The sequence below is a fragment of the Mustelus asterias genome, unplaced genomic scaffold, assembly GCF_964213995.1.
Source record: "Mustelus asterias unplaced genomic scaffold, sMusAst1.hap1.1 HAP1_SCAFFOLD_210, whole genome shotgun sequence".
Taxonomy (NCBI): domain Eukaryota; kingdom Metazoa; phylum Chordata; class Chondrichthyes; order Carcharhiniformes; family Triakidae; genus Mustelus; species Mustelus asterias.
The window spans coordinates 566160-592786 of record NW_027590197.1 but is presented as its reverse complement, the minus strand read 5'-3'; the positions used below and the strand labels follow the sequence as shown (position 1 = coordinate 592786).

General features: G+C 47.0%; 2 protein-coding genes across 2 annotated transcripts in view; both read right to left on the bottom strand.

Moving 5' to 3' along the window:
• Positions 1-5172, bottom strand: part of LOC144485677 (uncharacterized) — a 136684-nt gene extending 131512 nt beyond the window's left edge. Inside the window, exon 1 of the mRNA XM_078203786.1 lies at positions 5153-5172. The gene's annotated coding sequence lies outside the window, so the exon portion shown is untranslated. The remainder of the gene's footprint in view (positions 1-5152) is intronic.
• LOC144485666 (uncharacterized) overlaps positions 1-26374 on the bottom strand; it is a 41620-nt gene extending 15246 nt beyond the window's left edge. Inside the window, exons 1-7 of the mRNA XM_078203764.1 lie at positions 26318-26374; positions 22902-23354; positions 22488-22739; positions 21525-22403; positions 19791-19810; positions 12721-12864; positions 7216-7795 (exon numbers count right to left, since the gene is read on the bottom strand). Coding sequence (XP_078059890.1) covers positions 7216-7795; positions 12721-12864; positions 19791-19810; positions 21525-22403; positions 22488-22739; positions 22902-23354; positions 26318-26374 — 2385 coding nt within the window. The remainder of the gene's footprint in view (positions 1-7215; positions 7796-12720; positions 12865-19790; positions 19811-21524; positions 22404-22487; positions 22740-22901; positions 23355-26317) is intronic.
• Positions 26375-26627: the final 253 nt, after the last annotated feature.

Here is a 26627-nt window from a genome sequence, read left to right as displayed (position 1 = left end):
TAGGAGAATGATTCCAGGGATGAGAAACTTCAGTGATGAAGACAGATTGGAGAAGTTGGGACTCTTTCACTTGGAGAAAAGACCGAGAGGAGATTTGATAGAAACATTCAAAATCATGAGGGGTGCAGAAGAGATTCACTGAGACGATCACAGGGAATAGAGGCTTTAGTTATCAGGAAAGATTATAGAAACTGGGGCTCTTTTCACAAGAACTGATTGGATGGGTTCAAAATTTTATCAGGTGAATGAGAAAAAACTATTTCTCAAGTCGATGAGTCAGCAACTAACAGACATCAGATTTAAATCATCACCAAAAGACTCAGAGCCAAGGATGAAATATTGAACAGATTTGTACAACATTGAATCAGACTCTCACTGTCCCTGTGGATTTGTGATGTGGAGTTGCTGGTGTTGGACTGGGGTAGGCACAGTAAGTAGTCTCACAACACTAGGTTAAAGTCCAATGGGTTTATTTGGTAGCACGAGCTTTCGGAGTGCCGCTCCTTCATCAGGCACTCACCTGATGAAGGAGCGGCGCTCGGAAAGCTAGTGCTACCAAATAAACCTGTTGGACTTTAACCTAGTGTTGTGAGACTACTTCCTGTGGATTTGTGTCCACACTGTCCCATTAAACACTGAGGACAGCTACATGGCTGTGTTACCGACACCTCCTCGGGATATTCAGGCTAAGAGAGGCACTCTTAAAGGAATGGGCAGCTGGGACTTGTCCATGAGGGTAACCAGAAGTTTGAAAACTGAAATAATCCACAGTAATGATGAGGTGTTAGTCTTGTCTCAGTGGTTGCTTTCTCATATCTGAGTCAGGAGGCTGTGGTTTCAAATCCAGAGAATTGGACAGGAATTCCAGGCTGACATTCCATTGCAGTACTGAGGGAGCCCCGCACTGTCAGAGGTCCTATGTTCCAAGTAAGACTGAACAGTCAGGCATAAGAGATCCATTGATGCTCTTTCAAAGAGCAGGAGATTTCTCCCCAGAGTCTTGATCAATCTTTATCCCTCAATCAAGATCACTCAAATACATTATCTGGATTATTTTCCATGGGATCTTGCTGTGCAAATGAGCTGCTGCATTTCCAACATTATCTGAACTTCAAAAGAATTTGATTGGCTAGGAAAGCTTTGGAACAACCTGATATCATGAAAGGCTCAACACAAATATAAATGTTCCTTCAACTGAGAGAAGACCCAGAAATGAAACAGTCGAGAACAGGATTTCAGTTAGTCTCTTAACAAATACGCAACACACCGGGTGTTTGACACTGAGCTGATTTATTTCACGTGTATTCAGAATCTTAAACTCCAGCTCAGCTCTTGGGATTATTAACATAGTCATAGAGGTTTACAGCATGGAAACAAGCCCTTCGGCCCAACTTGTCCATGCTGCCCTTTTTTTTAAACCCCTAAGCAAATCCCAATTGCCCGCATTTGGCCCATATCCCTCTTTACACATAGAAACCATAGAAACCCTACAGTACAGAAAGAGGCCATTCGGCCCATCGAGTCTGCACCGACCACAATCCCACCCAGACCCTACTCCCATATCTCTACATATTTTACCCACTAATCCCTCTAACCTACGCATCTCAGGACACTAAGGGACAATTTTAACATGGCCAATCGACCTAACCCGCACATCTTTGGACTGTGGGAGGAAACCGGAGCACCCGGAGGAAACCCACGCAGACACGAGGAGATTGTGCAAACTCCACACAAACAGTGACCCGAGCCGGGAATCGAACCCAGGTCCCTGGAGCTGTGAAGCAGCAGTGCTAACCACTGTGCTACTGTGCCGCCCATCTTACCCATGTAACTATCTAAATGCTTTTTAAAAGACAAAATTCTAACCGCCTCTACTACTACCTCTGGCAGCTTGTTCCAGACACTCACCACCCTCTGTGTGAAAAAATTGCTCCTCTGGACATTTTTGTATCTTTCCCCTCTCACCTTAAACCTATGCCCTCTAGTATTAGACTCCCCTACCTTTGGGAAAAGATATTGACCATCTAGCTGATCTGTGCCCCTCATTATTTTATAGACCTCTATAAGATCACCCCTCAGCCTCCTACGCTCCAGAGAAAAAAGTCCCAGTCTATCCAGCCTCTCCATATAACTCAAACCATCAAGTCCCGGTAGCATCCTAGTAAATCTTTACTGCACTCTTTCTAGTTTAATAATATCCTTTCTATAATAGGGTGACCAGAACTGCACACAGTATTCCAATTGTGGCCTTACCAATGTCTTGTACAACATCAACAGAAACAAACTGAAAAAGTTAGAATGAACATGGTTCAGTCCAGGATGTGATTAACAGCAGCAATCACAGCAGAACCAATCCCTGCTGTCACTTATGCACCCGCTGGTGTCTCAGTAGGTGGGATGAATTAGTGAATCTCTTCGCACACAGGGAACAGGTGAATGGCCTCTCCCCTGTGTAAACTTCTTTGTATCTCAGGAGGCGGGATGACTGAATGAATCCCTTCTCACACTCGGAGCAGGTGAATGGCCTCTCCCCAGTGTGAACTTGCTGGTGTGTCTGCAGGTTGGATGATTGAGTAAATCCCTTCCCACACACAGAGAAGGTCTCTGCCCAGTGTGAATACGTTGGTGAGTCAGCAAATCTGGTTTCCTTTTAAAACTCTTCTCACAGTCAGGGCAAGTGAAAAGTTTGTTATCAGAATGAACAAGGTGGTGTGTCTGAAGACAGGATAACCGAGTAAATCCTTTCCCACACGCAGAGCAGGTGAATGGCCGTTCCCCGGTGTGACTGCGTCGATGAGCCTCCAGATGGGATGGAGAACTGAATCCTTTCCCACAGACCCCACATTTCCACGGTTTCTCCATGATGTTGGTATCCTTGTGTCTCTCTAGGTTGGATGCAATGCATCCCAGGGTACTGAAAGAAATGTCGGAGGTAATAGCGGATGCGTTAGTGGTTATTTTTCAAAAGTCACTGGACTCTGGGGTAGTGCCAGCTGATGGGAAAACGGCTACTGTTACGCCGCTGTTTAAAAAAGGAAGTAGACAAAAGGCAGGTAACTACAGGCCGGTTAGCTTAACGTCTGTAGTTGGGAAAATGCTGGAATCCATCATTAAAGAAGAAATAGCAGGCCATCTGGATAAGAATCAAGCAGACGCACCATGGGTTCATGAGAGGAAAGTCGTGTTTGACAAATTTGCTGGATTTTTATGAAGATGTGACTAGTGCGGTTGACGGAGGGGAACCGGTAGATGTGGTGTTTTTGGATTTCCAAAAGGCATTCGATAAGGTGCCTCACAAAAGGTTGCTGCAGAAGATTGGGGCACACGGAGTTGGGGTAGGGTGTTAGTGTGGATTGGGGATTGGCTATCCAACAGGAAGCAGAGAGTTGGAATAAATGGGTGCTTTTCTGGTTGGCGGATGGTGACTAGTGGCGTGCCGCAGGGATCAGTACTGGGGCCTCAACTGTTTACTATTTACATAGATGATCTGGAGGAGGGGACTGAGTGTAGAGTAACAAAGTTTGCTGACGACACGAAGATAAGTGGGAAAGTGAATTGCGTGGAGGAAGCGGAAAGTCTGCAGAGAGATTTGAATAGGCTGAGTGAGTGGGCGAGGATCTGGCAGATGGAGTCTAACGTTGGCAAATGTGAGGTTATTCACTTTGGAAGAAATAATAGCAAATTGGATGATTATTTAAATGGAAAAAAATTACAACATGCTACTGTGCAAAGGGACCTGGGGGTCCTTGTGCATGAGTCGCAAAAACTCAGTCTGCAAGTACAACAGGTGATCAAGAAGGCAAATGGGATGTTGGCATTTATCACGAAGGGGATAGAATATAAAAGCAGAGAAGTCTTGCTGCATCTGTACAAGGCATTGGTGAGGCCGCAGCTGGAATACTGTGTGCAGTTTTGGTCCCCTTACTTGTGAAAGGATATATTGGCCTTGGAGGGAGTGCAGAGAAGGTTCACCAGGTTGATACCGGAGATGAGGGGTGTAGATTATGAGGAGAGATTGAGCAAATTAGGTTTGTACTCGGAGTTTAGAAGGCCGAGGGGTGATCTTATAGAGGCATATAAGATAATGAAGGGGGTAGAGGTGGAGAGATTCTTTCCACTTAGAAAGGAAACCAGAACTAGAGGGCACAGCCTCAAAATAAAGGGGGGTCAGTTGAGGATAGAGTTGAGGAGGAACTTCTCTCAGAGGGTGGTGAATCTCTGGAATTCTCTGCCCACTGAAGTGGTGGAGGCTACCACGTTGAACATGTTTAAGTCACGGAAAGATGGATTCCTGATCGGTAAGGGAATTCAGGGTTATGGGGAGCAGGCGGGTAAGTGGAACTGATCCACTTCAGATCAGCCATGATCTTATTGAATGGCGGAGCAGGCTTGAGGGACTAGATGGCCTACTCCTGCTCCTATTTCTTATGTTCTTATGACTCCCGGCTCCATTCCTCCCTCCCCACCCCGACTCCCGGCTCCATTCCCCCTTCCCCACCCCGACTCCCGGCTCCATCCCCCCCCCCCCCCCCCGACTCCCGGCTCCATCCCCCCCCCCCCCCCCCCGACTCCCGGCTCCATCCCCCCCCCCCCCCCCTCCCCCCACCCCGACTCCCGGCTCCATTCCTCCCTCCCCACCCCGACTCCCGGCTCCAGGCTCCATTCCTCCCTCCCTCCCCACCCCGACTCCCGGCTCCATTCCCCCTTCCCCACCCCGACTCCCGGCTCCATTCCCCCTTCCCCACCCCGACTCCCGGCTCCATTCCTCCCCCCCCACCCCGACTCCCGGCTCCATTCCCCCTTCCCCACCCCGACTCCCGGCTCCATCCCCCCCCCCCCCCCCCCCGACTCCCGGCTCCATCCCCCCCCCCCCCCCCACCCCGACTCCCGGCTCCATTCCTCCCTCCCCACCCCGACTCCCGGCTCCATTCCTCCCTCCCCACCCCGACTCCCGACTCCATTCCTCCCTCCCTCCCCACCCCGACTCCCGGCTCCATTCCTCCCTCCCCACCGCGACTCCCGGCTCCATTCCTCCCCACCCCGACTCCCAGCTCCATTCCTCCCTCCCCACCCCGACTCCCGGCTCCATTCCTCCCTCCGCCCCACCCCGACTCCCGGCTCCATTCCCCCCCTCCGCCCCACTGATTCTCACCCGCTGGAAGAAGCGTCTCCCGCACTCAGGGCTCCGAGCAAAGTGACAGTGCGCATGCTCCAGATACAGCACCGCGACTGCGCACTGGCCTCCTGTGGCCTGAATTGGGCACTTTCACACCCGCAGCGAATGCTGGGTACCTACAGCGCCATTGCCCAGTGAAACAGGGAACATGAAATAATTTTGCCCCCCATTAATTCTTTTGAATAGATGCTCTATGTTTCATTTCTCAAAGTGATTTAAACCCCTACTCTCCTCTGCAACTAAGCAGAGGTTTCTAAACTTTTCCAACTGCACATTAACATCCCTCCACTCACCACTCCGCCCCTGACCATACCCTGACTGGCTTCGATTCCAGAATCAACAGTTTCTTTCTCGTGCCAGAGTACATGAGTTTTCCAGTTGATAGTTCTGAAACACACTTGCTCCTATAGTTAAGAAAGCCCATCAACGCCTCTACTTTCTCAGAAAACTAAGGAAATTTGGCATCTCAGCTATGACTCTTACCAACTTTTACAGATGCACCATAGAAAGCATTCTTTCTGGTTGTATCACAGCTTGGTATGGCTCCTGCTCTGCCCAAGACCGCACGGAACAACAAAAGGTCGTGACTGTAGCCCAATACATCACGCAAACCAGCTTCCCATCCATTGACTCCATCTATACACTTCCCGCTGCCTCAGCAAAGCAGCCAGCATAATTAAGGACCCCAAGCACCCTGGACATTCTCTCTTCCACCTTCTTCCATCAGGAAAAAGATACAAAAGTCTGAGGTCACGTACCGACCGACTCAAGAATAGCTTCTTCCCTGCTGCTGTCTGACTTTTGAATGGACTTACTTGCATAAGTTGATCTTTCTCTACACCCTAGCTATGACTGTAACACTACATTTTGCACTCTCTCATTTCCTTCTCTATGAACGGTATGGTTTGTCTGTACAGTGCGCAAGAAACAATACTTTTCACTGTATGTTGATATGTGACAATAATAAATCAAATCAAATCAAAATCAATTGTCCAGACATTAAGGGTTCATTTGGTTACTTAAGCACACAGAGTATCATTTAGTGCTTAATGCAATAATTCTGCACATCCTAGATGACTCTGGAGAAACAACACTGAAAAAAGCTGTCAAGAAGGGAGCTGATGATCTGTTCAGGGTCAATGACTGGATCACTGCCTCGCCTGGTGTCGAAATGACCATTCATATCCCTCCTTTCAAAACCCTGTTCACAGCCCATTTCAGTTCATGATTGGTCGGCCAATCCAGATTATGCTTTCCACCAGGGTCCCACTCCCCATTGCTACACAATAGACTCATGACCAGTTTCTACAAAAACCCCAACAAACCATAGCACCCTCCCTGCTACAGGCAGTAGAGAAGATCGGTACTGCCCCTGAACCACCAAGAACATTACATTACTGCATCACCTATTGAACATTTAAAGTTGAAAGCATTGATGAAAGAAGTGGGACTGAGAAGTTAATTGTAAAGGTCCATATGATGTTCTGGGTTGAAATGAAGAAGGAACATAATATCTATGTTACCACGGGGATCAGTGTGAAATGTACAAAATGAAAAAGTCAGATAACTCGAAGGAAGATAAACGCTATGTTTGATTTTATTCAACAGGTACAAGATGTTGATGGTCATTGTACTCCTGGACTGTGTCCAGGCTGAAGTTCTGTTCCTGCTGTATGATCTTCCCCTGGATTGTCCTTGAGGTCCAGACAGGTGATGTTAAACACTTAGGTGGGAAAAACAAAATCTACAACAATGTGTTTAAACCAAAGTTAATTAATGTGAGATATATCCAGAATATTAAACTTCAGTTCAATTATCAGCAGAAAAAACATAACAGTCAGAATGGACATGGTTTAGTCCCGAATGTGATTAACATCAGCAATAACGACAGAATCCAACTCCTACAGTCACTTGTGAACACGCTGGTGTCGAACCAGGTTGTTTGACTGAGCAAATCCCTTCCCACAGACACAGCAGGTAAACACCCTCTCCCCAGTGTGAACTCGCTGGTGTCTCAGAAAGTTGGATGAATTGGTGAATCTCTTCCCACATTCGGAGCAGGTGAATGGCCTCTCCCCAGTGTGTGTCCGTTGGTGTGACAGCACTTCACGCCTGCTTTTAAAGCTCTTCTCACAGTCAGAACATTTAAAAGGTCTATTGTTAGTGTGAACAAGTTGGTGTGCAGTGAGGAGTGTTGACCGAGTGAATCTCTTATGACAGATGGAGCAGGTGAATGGTCTCGCCCCAGTGTGAGCTTGCTGGTGTGTCAGAAGATCAGATGAATTTGTAAAACATTTCCCACAAACAGAGCAGGTGAATGGCTTCTCCCCTGTGTGAACTCGCTTGTGTATCAGCAGGTGGGATGACCGAGTGTATCCCTTTCCGCACTCAGAGCAGATAAATGGTCTCTCCCCTGTGTGAATTCGCTGGTGTGCCAGAAAGTCAGATGAATTTGTGAATCCCTTCCCACACTGAGAGCAAGTGAATGGTCTCTCCCCAGTGTGACTGCGTTGATGAATTTGCAGTGTGGATGGGTAACAGAATCCCTCCCCACAGTCCCTACATTCCCACGGTTTATCCATGGTTAAGATGTCTTTGTGTCTCTTCAAGATGGATGATTACTTTGATTCTTGTTTACCTACAGAACACATGTACAATCTCTCCCCACTGTGAATGGTGTGATGGTTTTTCAGGCTGTGTAACTGGTTAAAAGTCTTTCCACAGTCAGTTCACTGGAACACTCTCACTCGGGTGTGTGTATTTTTCCAGTCACACTGATGTTTGGAATCTTTTCCCACAGACAGAACAAACGTTTCTCCTTCCACATTCAAAGGTCAAAGATATTCAGATCCTGATAAATCGAGTGAATTTGTCAGATATTGACGTGTTTTCCGACTGCAACTTCCTGTCGAAAAAGGTGTGTAAAAAAGCTGTCAATGTAAGGACAGGAGAACATTCCGAACAAATATTTCTCTTGCTTTGCGTTTGCTATATGTAAATCCTCCCCTTCTCGCCCCCTGTAAAAGGAGTTTCCAAAATCCATCACTGTCAGTCCAGGATACAAACTCTGAATTTGGTTATCTGAAGGGGACAAATGAACTGAGTTGCAGGGAGGAGACAGGGGAATAGCTCTCCATGAATTGCTCATTCCAAGAGTCAGCACAGACACATGGGCCAAATGGCCTCTTTCTGTGTTGTAACAATTCTGGGAAATTCACAACATTCTTGGTTTCAGATTAAGCTCGGCACAACATCGTGGGCCGAAGGGCCTGTTCTGTGCTGTACTGTTCTATGTTCCCTTCTCCCGGTTCCTAGCCCAGGATGATGACACATTGATTTGATTTTTTGTCACATGTGAAAAGTATTGTTTCTTGCGTGCTGTGCAGACAAAACATACCATTCATAGAGTACATAAGGGAGAAGGAAAGGGTGCAGATTATAGTGTTTCAGTCAGAGCGAAGGTGCAGTGAAAAGTCAGATTAATATGTGCACATGTGACCAGCTGCTCATGGCCCCCTATGAGGATGGCAGCTGTTAACCTGGGGCCATCACCTGGGCAATGCCCAGAGCTGCCAACGCAAATGGGGAAAATGTGGATTTGGGATTTGCAGCCTGAGGGGAGTGTTTGTGAATCTTCCTCGTCCACACACTGACTCTCCTCCATCCCACAACTGATTGTGCAAGAAATCATTTGGTTTTTAAACTGGGATGTTAACAGGCGGGAAAGCTGAATAAATCCCTTCAGAGTCAGGAAGTGTCTGAACCCTTTCTCAGTGTGACTGTCCGACTGTGTCACTGAATGGGACGAGCCAGTTAATCCCTTTCCTCATGCAGCTGGTGAACTCTCCGAGTCGCTGAGCAGAAGCTGATAGCCAAGTTCCGCACACATGAGGACGGCCTAAACCGGGATGTTGGATTTATGTCACATTATCAGTAACCCCACAGCTTGCCTCCTGGACTTGCAGGCTGTCCTGTCTGGAGACAATACACATCTCTTTAACCTGTGCTTAATGCTCCCTCCACCCACATTGTCTGTATCTTTAAGATCTGGTTGGCTGTAGGGATTCGCATTCTAATCACTATTCTGTAACTTGATTCTGTGTCTCTGTGCCCTGTTTGAGAGCAGATATCCACTCCATCTGATGAAGGAGCAGCGCTCCGAAAGCTTATGGTGTTTGCTACCAAATAAACCTGTTGGACTTTAACCTGGTGTTGTTAAAACTCTTACTGTGTTCACCCCAGTCCAACGCCGGCATCTCCACATCATGATATAAACCTCCACAGTGACTGACACCAATCTCCTCCTGTCTGATATAAACCCCACAGTCACTGACACCAATCTCCTCCTGTCTGATATAAAACCCGGTAAGAAGTCTCACAACACCAGGTTAAAGTCCAACAGGTTTATTTGGTAGCAAACACCATAAGCTTTTGGAGCGCTGCTCCTTCGTCAGATGGAGTGGATATCTGTTCTCCAACAGTGCAAACAGACAGAATCAAGTTACAGAATACTAATTAGAATGCAAATCTCTACAGCCAGCCAGGTCTTAAAGGTACAGACAATCTGGTGTTGTGAGACTTCTTACTGTGCTTACCCCAGTCCAACGCCGGCATCTCCACATCATGATATAAAACCCCACAGTCACTGACATCAATCTCCTCCTGTCTGATGTAAACTCCACAGTCACTGACACCAATCCCCTCCCCTCAGTTAATTTGATTTAGTTTACTTGTTTACTCAATAAGATTGACACCAATCTCTCCTATCTGATGATTTTGTAGCCCCTTTTTCATAAAAGATATACACAAGTTTGTTATTTCAATTAGACCTGTCTTCATTTCCGAGCCGAGGGGATTTCTGTACCAGACGGGAGGGGTAACATTTGGGAACGCTTGATTCTCCACCAATTCCCATTCCCCTTCTTTCTGGGGGATAACGGAGCTCTCACTGTGTGTAATGCGCAGGTCAGTAAGAATTGTCAGCAAGGATTAATCAGCACTTTCTAATTGGAGATGTTCATCAGTAGAACCTCTCAGACACTGAATTGTTGAGTTTGAACCAAAGATCAATTTAGGATTGAAGTAAAAGTTCAATATTTGTGGCAAACTGATTGCTGGTGGATTTCTCTGAATGATCACAGACACATATTCTTAAAGGGAGGCTGCAGGCCCAAGAACACAATCAGCTAACTAACTAGAATCTTAAACTCCAGCCAGAACTATGGTTGGTCACATCAGAGAGACAAACCTGAATTGTCAGAATGAACATGGTTCAGTCCTGGGTACAGTGAACGCCAGCAACATCAGTGGAATCCAAACCCTTCAGTCACTTGTGAACTTGCTGGTGTGTCAGCAGGTGGGCTAGCTGACTGAATCCCCTTGCACACACTGAACAGGTGAATGGTTTCTCCCGGGTGTGAATTCGCTGGTGTGTCAAAATGTTGGATGAAGTTGTGAATCCTTTCTCACACATGGAACAAACGAATGGTCTCTTGCCAGTGTGAACTCACTGATGTGTAAGCCGGTTTGATGAATTAGTGAATCTCTTCTCACACACAGAGCAGGTGAATGGCCTCTCCCTAGTGTGAACTCGCTGGTGTGTCAGCAGCTGGGACAACTGAGTGAATCCCCTCCCACAAACAGAGCAGGTGAATGGCTTCTCTCCAGTATGAACTCTCCAGTGTATCAGAAGCTCAGATGACTGAGTGAATCCCTTCCCACACACACAACAGGGGAACGGTCTCTCCCCCTGTGTGAAATCGCTGGTGTCTCAGCAGAGTGGTTGACTGAGTGAATCCCTTCCCACATACAGAGCAGGTGAATGGTTTCTCTCCAGTGTGACTGCGTCGATGAATTTCCAGCAGGGATGGATACTTGAATCCCTTTCCACAATCCCCACATTTACCCGGTTTCTCTGTGGTGCTGGTATCCTTGTTTCTCTCCAGGCTGGTTGATAAGTTCAAGCCTCGTACACAGTACACGTGGATTCTATCTGCTTCAAATGTTGAAATATTTTAAAGGCTATGCAACTTGTTAAAACAATCTTCCCACCACATTCAAAGGCCAATGATACTCACACTCTGATTCATTGAGTATCAGATGTTGATGTGACGTTTGGTTTGCATTTCCTATCTCCAAATCCTCTGCTTCTAATAACCTGATAAAGGAGTTTAAAAGGTCAGCACTGTCAGTACAAGATAGAAATTCAGAACAGACAGTTCTCATTTGGTGGAATATTTTTCACTTTCATTCCCCAAATGACTTTGACTCTGAATTGATCCTTACTTGAATATTTTCTCCACAAATCCTCAGCTTCTAATATGCTGTAAATGGGGTTTACAAATGTAACCAAATGTCAGTCCAAGACAGAAACTCTGAACAAACAATTCTAGTTTCTCTGGAACATTTTATCCTCTCTTGTTCCCCCAAATCTGTAAATTCCCATCCCACACACTCTCTGGATATCCAAATTAAGTTTTAGATAATTTTTTCCAGATCCTTTTAAAGTAAAGTCCATTTATTAGTCACAAGTAGGCTTACATTAACACCGCAATGAAGTTACCATGAAAATCCCCTAGTCGCCACACTCCAGCGCCTGTTCGGGTACACTGAGAGAGAATTTAGCATGGCCAATGCACCTAACCAGCACATTTTTCAGATTGTGGAAGGAAACCGGAGCACCCGGAGGAAACCCACGCAGACACAGGGAGGACATGCAAACTCCACACAGACCCAATCTGGGAATTGAACCCGGGTCCCTGGCGCTGAAAAGCAGCAGTGCTAACCACTGTACCATTTGTCAAATTTTTGACAAATTTAACAAAAAAACCCAATTTTAACAAAAATAACAAACTGAACATAACTTCATTCATATCTTGTGACAAAACAGGAATCTGAATCTTGTGCCCAGAATGGAATGTGTGGAGATTTTCTCAGAGAAGTCTCAGTCACCATCACTGAGACGAACTTTAAATTGTAAATTGTATTAATTGAATGGATTTGAAGCCCTGTCCCCAGAACATTGTGCTGTCTCTCTGGATTACTAATGCAGTGACATTGTCACTCGGTCAGTGTGTCCCCTTCTCTCTTTGTTGGAGATGGTTTGTGGGGAGAAGCCGGAAGCGGTGGACAGGGAGAGTGGAGAATGTTCATTGCAAACCCCGCCCCTCGGCACTGACCTCTCACCCGACACCTCACAATGCCCGGGGACTGATTGACGGCAGGTCCTGGCCAATAGAAGGAGAGGAAGCTGGACGGTCGCGAGGGAGCTGCTGGTCCTCCGACCAATCGGAGTGAATGAGGGGCGGGGCTGAGTGAAGCATGCGCAGTGTGATTAATGGCGGCGAAGACATTCTTTCTCGGATCCACAATCAGTAAAGGTGGGAATGGCGGGGCGGAGGACGCGATAGACCAGGCGGGGGTTTGGAGAGGCGTCGTAAACATGTTACGTAAACTGCGAACTCTTAAAAAGAACTGAGCGATATCAGAGGATGGTCCCAGCCCTCAGCGCAGAGCAGGGCCTCAGCATTCTCCCAGTTCCAGACCCATCAGGGCCATCGTCATCAGGGCACGAGCAACACGGCGCATGCGCAGTCGCCGTCTTCAGTCGGCGCACCAGCAACACGGCGCGTGCGCAGTCGCCGTCTTCAGTCGGCGCACGAGCAACACGGCGCATGCGCAGTCGCCATCTTTGTTTGGGGCAATGTTTTGGAATTATCATAGAAACCCTACAGTACAGAAAGAGGCCATTCGGCCCATCGAGTCTGCACCGACCACAATCCCACCCAGGCTCTACCCCCATATCCCTACATATTTTACCCACTAATCCCTCTAATCTATGCATCCCAGGACTCTAAGGGGCAATTTAGAATGGCCAATCAACCTAACCCACACATCTTTGGACTGTGGGAGGAAACCGGAGCACCCGGAGGAAACCCACGCAAACACGAGGAGAATGTGCAAACTCCACACAGACAGTGACCCAAGCCGGGAATCGAACCCAGGTCCCTGGAGCTGTGAAGCAGCAGTGCTAACCACTGTGCTACCGTGCCGCCCCAAAATTACCACTGACAGAATGTGAATAATTTGACCATCAAACTGCTTTACCCTTTCACTTCCAATTTCTTACTGATGAGAACAACGATATCAGGGCAGTTGCAATCATTTATATTCATATTGTGTCTTTAACATAATAAAACAGCCTCAGACATTTTCTCACAAATATTATACTGTGATATTTGATACTGAGCCATATTAGGACAGGTGACCAAAGGTTTGGTCAAAGAGGTGGGTTTTAAAGAAAGCACAGGTGATGGACAGGCAGAGAGATTTAAAGAAGAGATTGCAGAGCTTGTGGCCTGTGCAACCGAAAGGATGATTTGTAATGGTATAATGATTAAAACTGAGAATGCTCAAGAGGAATTAGATTATCGTTGAGATCTCAGAGGAGTGTGTGGCTGGAGAAGATTACAGACACAGGAATGATTGTAACCATGGAGGAAAACAAAGATGAGAATTTTAAAATTCTGATGCTTCTTAAAAGGAAGCATTTGTAGATCAGCAAGCACAGGGGCGATGGGTGAACATGATTTGGTGTGAGAAAGCATATGGACAGTTTAGGATGGTTTGGAGGGGGTTGCTTAATGTTGGAGGCCGGTTGGAACTGTATTGGAATTGTTTAGTCTAGAGGTAAGACAGGAATGGATGATGGTTTCTGCAGCGACATGGTGGCACAGTGGTGAGCACTGCTGCCTCACAGTGCCAGGGACCCGGGTTCGATTCCCAGCTTGGGTCACTGTCTGTGTGGAGTCTTCACATTCTCCCCGTGTCTGCGTGGGTTTCCTCCAGGTGCTCCGGTTTCCTTCCATACTCCAAAGATGTGTGGATTAGGTTGATTGGCTATGCTAAATTGCCCCATAGTGTCAGGGTTTAGCAGGGTAAATACATGGGGCGATGGGGATAGGGCCAAGGTGGGATTGTTGGCGGTGTGGGCTTTATGGGCCAAATGGCCTCCTTCTGAACTGTAGAGATTCTATGATTGGGGGATGAGTTGGGGGATGTTACTGAGGTGGGGGGAACCAAAGATGTGCGGGTTAGGTTGATTGGCCATGTTAAAATTGTCCCTTAGCGTCCTGAGATGTGTAGGTTAGAGGGATTAGTGGGTAAAATGTGTAGGAATATGGGGGTGGGGCCTGGGTGGGATTGTGGTCGGTGCAGACTCGATGGGCCGAATGGCCTGTTTCTACACTGTAGGGTTTCTATGATTTCTATGAAAATAGATGATTTTGGTGATGATGTGGATATGTGGTCTAAAACTCTTCTCAAGTAAGACACCATGGTTGTGAACAACTTATTCAGATATTTAACATGGAGAGGGCGGAGTCAGTTGTGAGGGTGGTGAAGTTTGTAGTGGGGACTGAAGACAGTGACTCCAGTCTTCCCGATATTCAAATGCTGGAAAATTCTGCTCATGCAGTAATTGATGTCAGACAAGTCAAGATGTTGTATGAGTTGGAGGGGAACTAGGAGGTGATGATCTTCGCATGCACCTACTACCCTGGTCCAGCTAAATGGTGGAGGTTGAGATATTAGGAGATTCTGTCAGAGTTCTGGTCAGGATGTAGATGTAGAGAAACCCTCTCCTTCACCCTCTGCTTCTTCCACCTCTCTCACCCCTTCGATAGATATTGGTTCATGTGTCAGTCCAGACCAGGTGGCAGGTTTCCTTCCCTGAAGCATGAGTGAATCAGTTGGGTTTTTATGACGATCCAGCAGCTTTCATGGCCACTTTTTCTTAATGCCGGCCCCACAAATGACCCCATTCATTCAGCTCAATTTCACAACCTGTTTTTGTGTGTTCTCTCTCACTCCCTTTTTTTCTGTTTTAAATCAATTTCATCGTGTCTTAGAAGATTAGGATTTGCAGTTGGGAAACTGAAACCAAATTCCACATCAGGATCTCACAGAGTCGCCTCATTCTTTGTGACCGGAATATCATCGGATTTTGAACATGGAAGGAAAAAGCACCGTTCACAGTGGGGAGAAACCTTACTCGTGGTCCGTTTGTGGACAAGACTTCAACCAATCATCTGGCCTGTTAAAACATAAATGCAGTCATGATGGGGAGAAGCCGTGGAAATGTGGGGTCTGTGGGAAGGGATTCAATTACCCATCCCAGCTGGAAACCCATCGGCGTGGTCACACCGGGGAGAGGCCGTTCACCTGCTCGGACTGCGGGAAGGGATTCACTAAGTTATCCACCCTGCAAAATCACCAGCGCACACACACTGGGCAGAGGCCATTCACCTGCTCTTTGTGTGGGAAGGGATTCACTCAGTCATCCACCCTGATTAAACACAAACTAATTCACACTGGGGAGAGACCATTCACCTGCTCTGTGTGTGGGATGGGATTCACTCAGTCATCCACGCTGCTGACACACCAGCGAGTTCACACCGGGGAGAAACGATTCACCTGCTCTGAGTGTGGAAAGGGATTCACTCACAAATCCACCCTGCTGACACACCAGCAAGTTCACACGAGGCAGAGACCATTCACCTGCTCCCAGTGTGGGAAGGGATTTGTTAATTCATCCATCCTAATTACACACCAAAGAGGCCACACTGATGAGAGACCGTTTAAGTGTCTGAAGTGTGGGAAATGTTTTAAAACCTCTCAGGAACTGGTGTCCCATCAACAAGTTCACACTGACGAGAAACCATTCAGATGCTCTCACTGTGGGACTGGGTTCAGGCGATCATCTCATCTCACTGTCCATCAGCGGGTTCACACCGGGGAGAGACCATTCACCTGCTCCAAGTGTGGGAAGAGATTCACTCAGTCATCCGCATTGCTGAGACACCAGCAAGTTCATAAATAACTGGAGATTGGATGTTGTTGTCAGTCACATTATGGTCTGCACCTGCTGATGTTAATAAACTTCAGGCCAGTTATAGAGGCGAATATTCTGCACAAAATTCAAATACACCGTCTTTGTGTTAATGTATTGTCTGTTGTCTTTTTTAAAAATGTGTGAATGGTTCTCCTTTTGAAGGGCCTCTCTCCCGTCTCCTCCATCCTCATCTTCAACAACAAGTGTGAGGAGCTCGTGGAGCTTCTTTGTCTCTAAGATTGAGACAATCTGATCAGCTGCCTCTGCTGCTTCCCTCCCTTCCACTGGACCACCAGACAAAACTCTCTCTGAAATTTCCCTTTCTCCAAGTACTGAACTCACATCTTTCTCCAATTCCTCTGCTACCTCCCATCAAACCCTCTCACTGCTCATCTTGTCCATGAGACCTCCCTTCTTCTCCCTTTACCCTCTAAACCACTGATAACCCAACTTCCCCACATTATCTAATATTGTCAATGGTTCTCTCTTTTGATACTGTCCCTCTCATCTGTAACTCACCTTCACTGGTGAATCTCCCCTGCACCCCCTCCAATGCAATCACATCCTTCTTATAATGTGGCGACCAGAACTGCACACAGTATTCTAGCAGTGACCTCACCACAGTTCTATGCAACTCCAACATGACTTCCTTGCTTTTGTAATCTATACCTCAATTGATAAAGGCAAGTGTCCTACATGCCTTTTTCACCAGCCTACTAACATACACTTCTCTCCTCAGAGATCTATGGACAATCACACCCAGGTCCCTTTGTTCCACAGAGCTTACTAGTGTCATGCTGTTCACTGAATTTTTCCTTGTCAAATTACTCCTTCCAAAAAGTGTATCGCCTCACACTCAGCCTACCACTTATCTGCCCATTTGACCATTCTGTCCATATCTTCCTGTAGCCCAAGACACTCACCCTCACTGATTTTGATTTGATTTGATTTGTTATTGTCACATGTTTCTTGCACGCTATAAGACAAAACATACCATTCATAGAGAAGGAAACGAGAGAGTGCAGAATATAGTGTTACAGTCATAGCTGGGGCGTAGAGAAAGATCAACTTAATGCAAGGTAAGTCCATTCAAAAGTCAGACAGTAGCAGGGAAGAAGCTGTTCTTGAGTCAGTTGGTACGTGACCTTAGACTTTTGTATCTTTTTCCCGAATGAAGAAGGTGGAAGAGAGAATGTCCAGGGTGCGTGGGGTCCTTAATTATGCTGGCTGCTTTGCCGAGGCAGCGGAAAGTGTAGCTGCGTCAATGGATGGGAGGCTGGTTTGCGTGATGTATTGGGCTCCATTCACGACCTTTTGTAGTTCCTTGCGGTCTTGGGCAGATCACCTGGCCAATCTTTGTATCATCCTCAAACCTACCAATCCTATCCCCCACATAGTCATCTATGTCATTTATATAAATGATAATAGGGGCTCGCCACTGGACCCTGGCCTCCAGTTACTAAAGCAGCCTTCTGTCATCACCCTCTGTCTTCTACAACTGAGCCAATGTTGAATCCACTTTATCAAATTACTGAGTATCCCATGCCCACTATTTTGAGGAAGAGCAGGGGAATTATCCCGAGTCCAGGCCAATATCTATCAATCAACATCACTAAAAACACATCAACAGACATTGTTTGTGGGCTCTTGCTGTGTGTAAATTGGCTGCCACATTTCCTAAATTACAACAGTGACTACACTTCAGAATGGCTGTAAAATGTTCTGGGACTTACTGTGGATGTGTAAGATGCTATGTAAATGCAAGTCTGTAAATGTAAGATGTTATCTGATCCAACCATTACAATATAATGATCTGTTAGATTACACTTCAAATCTACTTCATTGGCTGCAAAATGCTTTCGGAGATCCTGTGGTCCTGAAAGTTGCTGTAGAAATGCAACTGGGGTTGAACAATGCGAACAGGGGGTCTGTAGCTGCCAGTTCTGGATTCCCAGCCTCCACAGGGTGTTTATTTACCCTCTCAAACCCAAATACCGGCCCCATTCCTCCCGCTCACCTCCAGTTTCTGAATCTGAATCGCTGTCAATTTCCCTCCAACAACATCGCTCCAGTATCGGCACTGCGCATGCTCCCGTTCACAATGCCCGGGGATTGATTGACGGCAGCTCCGGACCAATAGGAAGATGGGGCGGGGCTGGAGGACCGAGCGGGAGCGGCTGGTCCTCCAACCAATCGGAGTGAATGAGGGGCGGGGCTGGAGGACCGAGCGGGAGTGGCTGTTCCTCCAACCAATGGGAGTGAATGGCGGGGCGGGGAGAGCCTGGAGCTCCCTCATTGGCTGAAACTCTGCATCAAAGTAAAGTTTATTTATCAGTCACAAGTAGGCTTACATTAACACCGCAATGAAGTTACTGTAAAATTTCCCTAGTCGCCACACTCCGGCACCTATTCGGGTCAATGCACCTAACCAACACGTCTTTCAGACTGTGGGAGGAAACCGGAGGAAACTCACGCAGACACAGGGAGAATGTGCAAACTCCACACAGACAGTGACCCAAGCCGGGAATCGAACCCGGGTCTTTGGCGCTGTGAGGCAGCAGTGCTGCCTTCATTTTAAAAGTTGCTCTGTGTCAAACTCCAGGAGAAAACTGGACCTTTCTGTTTGTGGCTTTAAACAGATGGAGCCCAGTGGGTTCGGAGCAAACAGATCAACATTTGTCACTGAAATGTGGGAGCATGAGAGAGCAATTCACAACAATTGTAGGGCTGAGTTAAAGGAATAACTGAGCAGACAGGGATTGTCACCATTAAAACAACAGACCCTTGTTTCAGTAAATGAACCGACAAGAGGGTTAGGGCAGGTTTGGATAAGGTTAATACTGTCATCATTCAGAACAACACAGACTATAAAGGAACAACTGATCTGAGAGAAAAATTCATGTGCTGTGAGGGAGAGGTATGCTGAATCAGGTTCAAAGATCTTAAACAATGTTTCTTCTTGAATCACTACAGTGGAGAAAGAGGCCAGTCAGCCCATCGAGTCTCACCGACTCTTCCTCGGCTTACCCCTAACCCATACACTAAGAGGCAATTTGCCATGGCCAATCCACCTAACCTGCACATCTTGGGAGTGTGGGAGGAAACTGGAGCACTCTGAGCAAACCTATGCAGACACAGAGAGAACGTGCAAACTCCACACAGAGAGCTGTGGCACAGTGGTTAGCACTGCTACCTCAGAGTGCCAGGGATCCGGTTCAATTCCGGTCTTGGGTGACTGTCTGTGTGAAGTTCGCATGTTCTCTCCGTATCTGCATGGGTTTCCTCCGGGTGCTCAGGTTTCCTCCCACAGTCTGAAAGACATGCTGGTTAGGTGCATTGGCTGTGCTAAATTCTCCTTCAGTGTACCCAAACAGGCGCCGAGTGTGGCGACTAGGGGATTTTCATAGTAACTTCATTGCAGTGTTAATGTAAGCTTACTTGTAATACCTGAGCCCAGAATTGAACTCAGGTCCCTGGCGTTGCTGATCACTGTGCCACCCTGCTGCCTGTGTTTTGAAAAATCATGTTAAAATCTGGAACTCAGATAGGGATATGGATTGGTGTTAAGTGGGAAAGTCTGGATCACTGCATTACTCCAGAGAACCTTGGAATCAGATTTACAGAATGGATTCCTGTAATAGTGGCAATCCCATTGCTATGTGTTGGTCAGACTGAGGGAAGTATTTAAACTGGACACCACAGGTGTGTTAAAGGATAACGTACTCATGGAATTTATGAATTATCTGAAAGAATATTGAGAGCAAAAAAATCAATCTGGAAAATTGTAGTCACTTCACGTTGTTCCAGGAGAAGTGGGATTAGGTTGTGTAGATGTCTGGTTTTACACAGCACACAGTCAGCCTGTGGTTTCACCCTGGACGAAGAATCTCTGAATTGTACCATTCAAATCACTCAATGGGTTTATCAGGGGCCAGAATGTCTGCTCAGAAAGAGGAAGGTTGGTGTGAAACCAATGAGAAGTAACACAGACACTCACAGACACCCTCACACACACAGACTCTCAGATGCCTCAAAATATCTCCTGTTACTTTATTGTTCTTAGATTTTTTGAAATAAATCCTGAATGAATTATAAAATCACACACAAATACTTGTTGAGCATTCCCTGAAAGACATCGATGCTGTTCATTTCACTCCCTGTGGTCATGATTTCCATATTCTCACCACTCTTTGGGTGGAGAAATTTATCTTGGATTTCCTATTGGGTTTCTTGGCGACTGTCTTGTATTGATGGTCTCCAGTTTTGCCTTTCTCCAAAAGAAGAAACATTATTTCAAAACCTTTTATAATTTTGAAGCCCTCTATTAGGTTACTCCTCAGCCTTAATTTTTCAAGAAAGCGTGAGCGTGTCAATCCTTTCCTGATGGATAACCAAACACACAGTTTCAAAATCATTTATGGGATGTGGACATCGCTGGCTTGGCCAGCATTTATTGCTAACCTCTGATTGACCTTGAGAAGGTGGTGGTGAGCTGCTTTCTACATTTCTGGTATCATCATTCAAAATCATCTCTGTACCCTTCTCCAGTGCAGAGATATCTTTTTTATAATACGGTGACCAGAATGGCATGCAGTGGTCGGTAAGATTCTTGATCAGGGAGTCACAGGTTATCCAAAAGTGGTTTGAGCTTATCCATGGTTTTAAATCAGAATATTAAGAAGCAGCAATTTAGAAATGATGCATAATAAACAGGGGGAATAAAACAGCAGACCCATGGCAGGTGACTAGCTGGGGTCTCAGCACTGATCCTGCATTACCCCAATAATCACTGCCTGCCAGTTGGAAAAAGACCTGTTTAATCTTACTCTATTTCCTGTCTGCCAACAAGTTTTCAATCTCAATACATTCGCCCCAATCCCATGTGCTTCAATTTTTATGAAGAAGTTGCTGTGTTGGTGGACGAGGGGAATCGGGTTCACATTTTCTATCTCAGGGCATAATCAGCAACAACTTGTATTTACACAGAGTGTTGTGGGGCTGGAGGAGGTTACTGAGATACTGAGGAACTTTTTTAAATTAATTTTTACTGGATATAGGCGTCACTGGCTGGGCCAGCATTTCTTGCCCATCTCTAACTGCCCTCCATTTCAGAGGGCATTTGAGAGTCAACCACATTGCTGTGGGTCTGGAGTCACATGTAGGCCAGACCAAGTAAGGATGGCAGGTTTCCTTCCCGAAAGGACATGACTGAACCAGAGTGGTTTTGACAACGATCAACAATGGTTAAGGTTTGTCATTAGACTTTTAATTCGAGATTTTAATTGAATTCAAATTTCACCATTGCCTGTGGTGGGATTCGAACCTGGGTCCCCAGAGCATTACCCTGAGTCCAGTGATAATCCCACTGTGCCACTGCCTCCTCTATTGATCCAATTGTTATTGTTTATCTCAGGGCGCAGAAACAACAGAATCCAACGTTGCCGGTCACACATGAAGTCGTCTATGTTTCAGCAGGCTGTAATACTGAGTAAATCCCTTCCCACACATGGAGCAGTTGAACGGTTTTGCCCCAGTGTGAACTCGCTGGTGTCTCTGCAGGCGGGATGGATCAGTGAATCCCTTCCCACACATGGAGCAGTTGAAAGGTTTTGCCCCAGTGTGAACTCGCTGGTGTCTCTGCAGACGGGATGGATCAGTGAATCCCTTCCCACACAGGGAGCAGGTGAACGGTTCTGTCGCAGTGTGAGCTCGCTGGTGTTTCAGCATATAGGATGAATCAGTGAATCCCTTCCCACACACAGAGCAGGTGAACGGCTTCTCCCCGGTGTGAATGCGTTGGTGTCTCAGCAGGCTAGACGACTGAGCGAATCCCTTTCCACACACAGAGCACAGGAACGGCCTCTCTCCAGTGTGAACTCGCTGGTGTCTCTGCAGGTTGGATACCTGAGTGTATCCCTTCCCACACACAGAGCAGGTGAACGGCTTCTCCCCAGTGTGAACTCGCTGGTGTCTCTGCAGGTGGGATGGATCAGTGAATCCCTTCCCACACTGAGAGCAGGTGAACGGTTCTGTCGCAGTGTGAACTCGCTGGTGTCTCTGCAGGCTGGATACCTGAGTGAATCCCTTCCCACACACAGAGCAGGTGAACGGCTTCTCCCCGGTGTGAACTCGCTGGTGTGTCTGCAGGCGGGATGAACCAATGAATCCCTTCCCACACACAGAGCAGGTGAACGGCCTGTCCCCTGTGTGAATGTATTGGTGTCTCAGCAGGTCAGATGACTGGGTGAATCTCTTGCCACAAATGGAGCAAGAGAACGGCTTCTCCCCTGTGTGAGTGCGGCGGTGTGTCCGGAGGCTGGATGACTCGGTGAAAGCCTTCCCACACTCGGAGCAGATGAACGCCCTCTCCCCGGTGTGAACAGGCCGATGTTTCAGCAGGTGTTGTAAAGAAGCAAATGCTTTCCCGCACACAGGGCAAACGTAAGGCCTCTCCCCTGTGTGAACACGCTCGTGTATCACAAGATGGGATGAACAATGAAACATCTTCCCACACACGGAGCAGAGGAATGGCCTCTCCCCAGTGTGAACTCGCTGGTGCCTCAGAAGATAGTAAGACCGAGTGAATTCCTTCCCACACACCGAGCAGGTGAACAGCTTCTCCCCAGTGTGAACTCGCTGGTGTGTCAGCTGGTCAGATGATTGAACTTCTTCCTTTCTACACATTGAGGAGGTGAATGGTTTCCCTCCAGTGTGAATACTCTTGTGTGTCAAAAGGTGTGAAAATCGAGTGAATCCCTTCCCACGCAGGGAGCAGAGGAAAGGCCTCTCCCCAGTGTGAACTCGCTTGTGTGTCAGAAGATGAGATGAATGAGCGAATCTCTTCCCACAAACAGAACAGGGGTACGGCTTCTCCCCAGTGTGAGTGTCCTGGTGTCTCAGCAGACTAATCCTTCTTTTGAAGGTCTTCTCACATTTAAAACATTTAAAATGTCTCTTCTGAGAATGAACCAGTTGGTGAACGGTGCAGTGGGAGGACTGAGTGAATCTCTTCCCACACTGGGAGCAGCTGAATGGCCTGTCCTTGGTATGAACTGGTTGATGCTCAGTGAGATGCACTGAGTCGCCGAACGACTCCCCACAGTGAGAGCAGCTGAACGGTCTCTCGTGTGTGTGAAGGAGCTGGTGCTCTGCAAGGCGGGAGGACTGGCTGAACCTCTTCCCGCAGTGGGAGCAGCTGAACGGTCTCTCGTCAGTGTGAAGGAGCTGGTGTTGGGCCTGTTCCTCAGGCGTCTCAACGCTGTCCTCAGAGTCAGAGCTTTGAAGAGGCTTCTCATCAATGTGATCGAGTTGGTGAGCCAGCAGGTTGGACGAACACATGAATTTCTTCCCACACACGGAGCAGATGAATGAACTCTCACTATTGCGAGCTCGCTGTCGTGTCAGCATGTTTCCCAGCTGTATCAATCCCTTCCCACAGGAGGAGCAAGGAAACAGATTCTCACCAGTTTCCAACTGAGATGGTCAATTAAATCCCTTCAGATGTACAAATCTTCAGATCCCGATGAACCGATTGACTCTGTCTGACGTGAGATTCGATCATCCAGACTGCAGATCCTTCTCTTCAATTTCCTGCAAAATAAGTTTACAAAGAATTACATGGATGGCAGAGTGGTTCGTACTCCTGCCTCACAGCACCAGGGACCTGGGTTCGATTGTGGCCTTGGTTACCTGTCTGTCTGGAGTTTGCGCATTCTCCTCGTGTCTGTGTGGGTTTCCTCCGGGTGCTCCAGTTTCCTCCCACTCTCCAAAGATGTGTGGGTTAGGTGGTTGCCCCTTTCTGTCCCAAGATGTGTAGGTTAGGGAGATAAGCAGGGTAAATATGTGGGGTTACGGAATATGCCTGGGTGGGATGGTCTGAAAGGCCTCCTTCTGCACTGTAGAGATTCTATGAATACATGAGATACACAAAACACAAACAGGCCAGTCTAATTTTTAAATTCATTTTTAACGGGGTGTGGGCGTCGCCGACTGGGACAGCATTTATTGCCCATCCCCAACTGCCCTCCATTTCACAGGGCATTTGAGAGTCAACCACATTGCTGTGGGTTACATGTAGGCCAGACCAGTTAAGGCCAGCAGATTTCCATCCTTAAAGGACATCAGTGAACCAGATGGGCTTTTACGACAATCAACAATGGTTTCATGGTCATCATCAGACTTTTAATTGAATTTAAATTTCACCATCTGCTGTGGTGATTCGAACCTAGGTCCCCAGAACATTATCCTGGGTCTCTGGATTGCTAGTCCAGTGATAGTTCCACTGTGCCACTGCCTCCGCCACCACCCTCCCACCCCTGCCCTGATCTGTACTGGAATTTCTAATCCACACAAATCTCCTCTCATTCTGCTCACCTCAACTCAACTTTTTAATCCCTTTTCTCTCATGTTCTCATCTGGTTTCCTTTTTAAAGCATCTAAAGTATTTGTCTCAACCACTTCCAGTCGCAGTGAGTTCCATATTCTAACAAGAAATAAATATCTCCTCCTGTTTGATTTATTCATCTCTGTTGTCTGTTCATGGTTCCCAGTATTGGAAACACCAACAAGTGGAAACATTCCATTCACATCCTCCGACTTATCCCATTCAGAAAGCCCATATCAGAAGAGACAACTCTTGGTTTGAGCTTGTGTGTAAATCCTCCCTTTCTAACCCCCTGTTTAAGAAAAAGTGTCCAAAATCCATCACGATAGAAAATCGCAATATTATCTCAGGTACAAGTAATTCAGAAAGCTATTATTTATTATGAGGGGAATTGAGTAAAAGCAGTGAAGTTATGTTTCAGTTGCACAGGGCATTGGTTAGACATATCTGGAGCAGTGTGTACATTATCGGTTTCCTTATTTAAGGAAAAATATGAGTGCATATTATTCTTTAACTGCTTTATGAGAAGCAGTTCATAGTAGGTTTAGTAGACTAACACCTGGAATAGGTGGATTGTCTGATGAGGAGCAGTGAGACAGTCTCTGCTCGAGTTTAGCTTCTGCTCGACTTCAAAAGAGTAAGAGGCAACTTAATTTAAACCTTCAAGATTCTGAAAACTCTTGACAGGGTGGATATGGAGAGAAGGGTAAAAGCAAATTACTGCGGATGCTGGAGTCTGAAACCAAAAGAGAAAATGCTGGAAAATCTCAGCAGGTCTGGTAGCATCTGTGGGGGAGAGAAAAGAGCTGAAGCTTCGAGTCCAGATGACCTTTTGTCAAAGCATAAAAAAGGCATAGAAAGTGGGAGATGTTTACACTGTGAGGGAATGAAAGATGGGTCCAAGCCACAGGAACCAGGGGAAAGGATGCTAATGGCAGTCCATAGAGAGAATAGAAAGCGTGAATGGCCAAACAGCAGAGAAGCTGAAGAAGTTGTGATGGATGAAGATGTGGGGGGGGGGGGGGGGGGGTGGATTGGAGGGAGGCAAAATTGAGAAAAAGGGGGAAAGGGGAAGCAAAGGGGGAGAAAAGGTGCTGCCTGACCTGCTGAGACTTTCCAGCATTTTCTCTTTTGGATCTGGAGAGGATGTTTACTCTCAGGGGAGAATCGAGGGAGTCGCTGTTTTAAAAAACAGCATTGCCCATTGAAAACAGAGATGAGAAGTTTTTCTCTCAGAGGGTCATGAATCTTTGAATTCACGTTCTTCAAAAGTGGAAGTAGAGTCTGATTTCAATTAGATAAATCTCTTGGGGCGACAGGGATCAGGGTATTGAATTTGATAATCAGCCATGACAATAATGAATGGCGGCGCATGCTCGAAGGGCCGAACGGCCGACTCCCAGCTTCTATTTTCTGTGTATGTTTCTATGTAAGAAGTCTCACCAGGTTTACTTGGTAGCAAATACAAAATAAACCTGTTGGACTTTAACCTGGTGCTGTGAGACTTCTTACTGTGTTCACCCGAGTCCAACGCCGGCATCTCCACATCATGTTTCTATGTAAACATGAGGAGCCTGGGGCTGAAGTGTAACCAAAAGCTGTGTAACCGCTTTAGGTAACTATACAGGGATTGCAACCTCTCACACTGAATATGTACATGGCCCATGGACTCATCGAGGCTGCAAACAGCAGCTGCAGCCTGGGTGGGTGAAGCTGTTGAGAAACCTATTGCTCATTGTGCTATAAAACCGGGAGCTAGGACCTGGAGGGGAAGCAGAAACGTGAAGCCCCGCCCACTCGCTGTTGCGTCACCAAGACACCGCGCATGCGCTCTCCTCCCTGCTGAATCAAGATGGCGGCCGTTAACCTGAGCCTCGGCTCGGGAAAAAGACCGGAAGCTGCAAACACAGACCGACGGGCTCATTTTCGAGATTTGAGGCCTTGACCAGGTATTTAGGAACCCTCTACGTCCATCCGCCGGTTCCATTACTCCCTCTATGTTTCCGCATCCTTACCGGCTGCTGATGAGACAGAGGAACTTCGCTCCGATTGCTATCACCCACACTGTGCGTGCTGCAAACGCCGTTGCTTAATGCGCATGCTCCAGACTGTAACATTACTGCGCATGCGAACTACTTCCCGTGCGTTGTATGGGGACGCCTCAGCCCCGCCCCTCA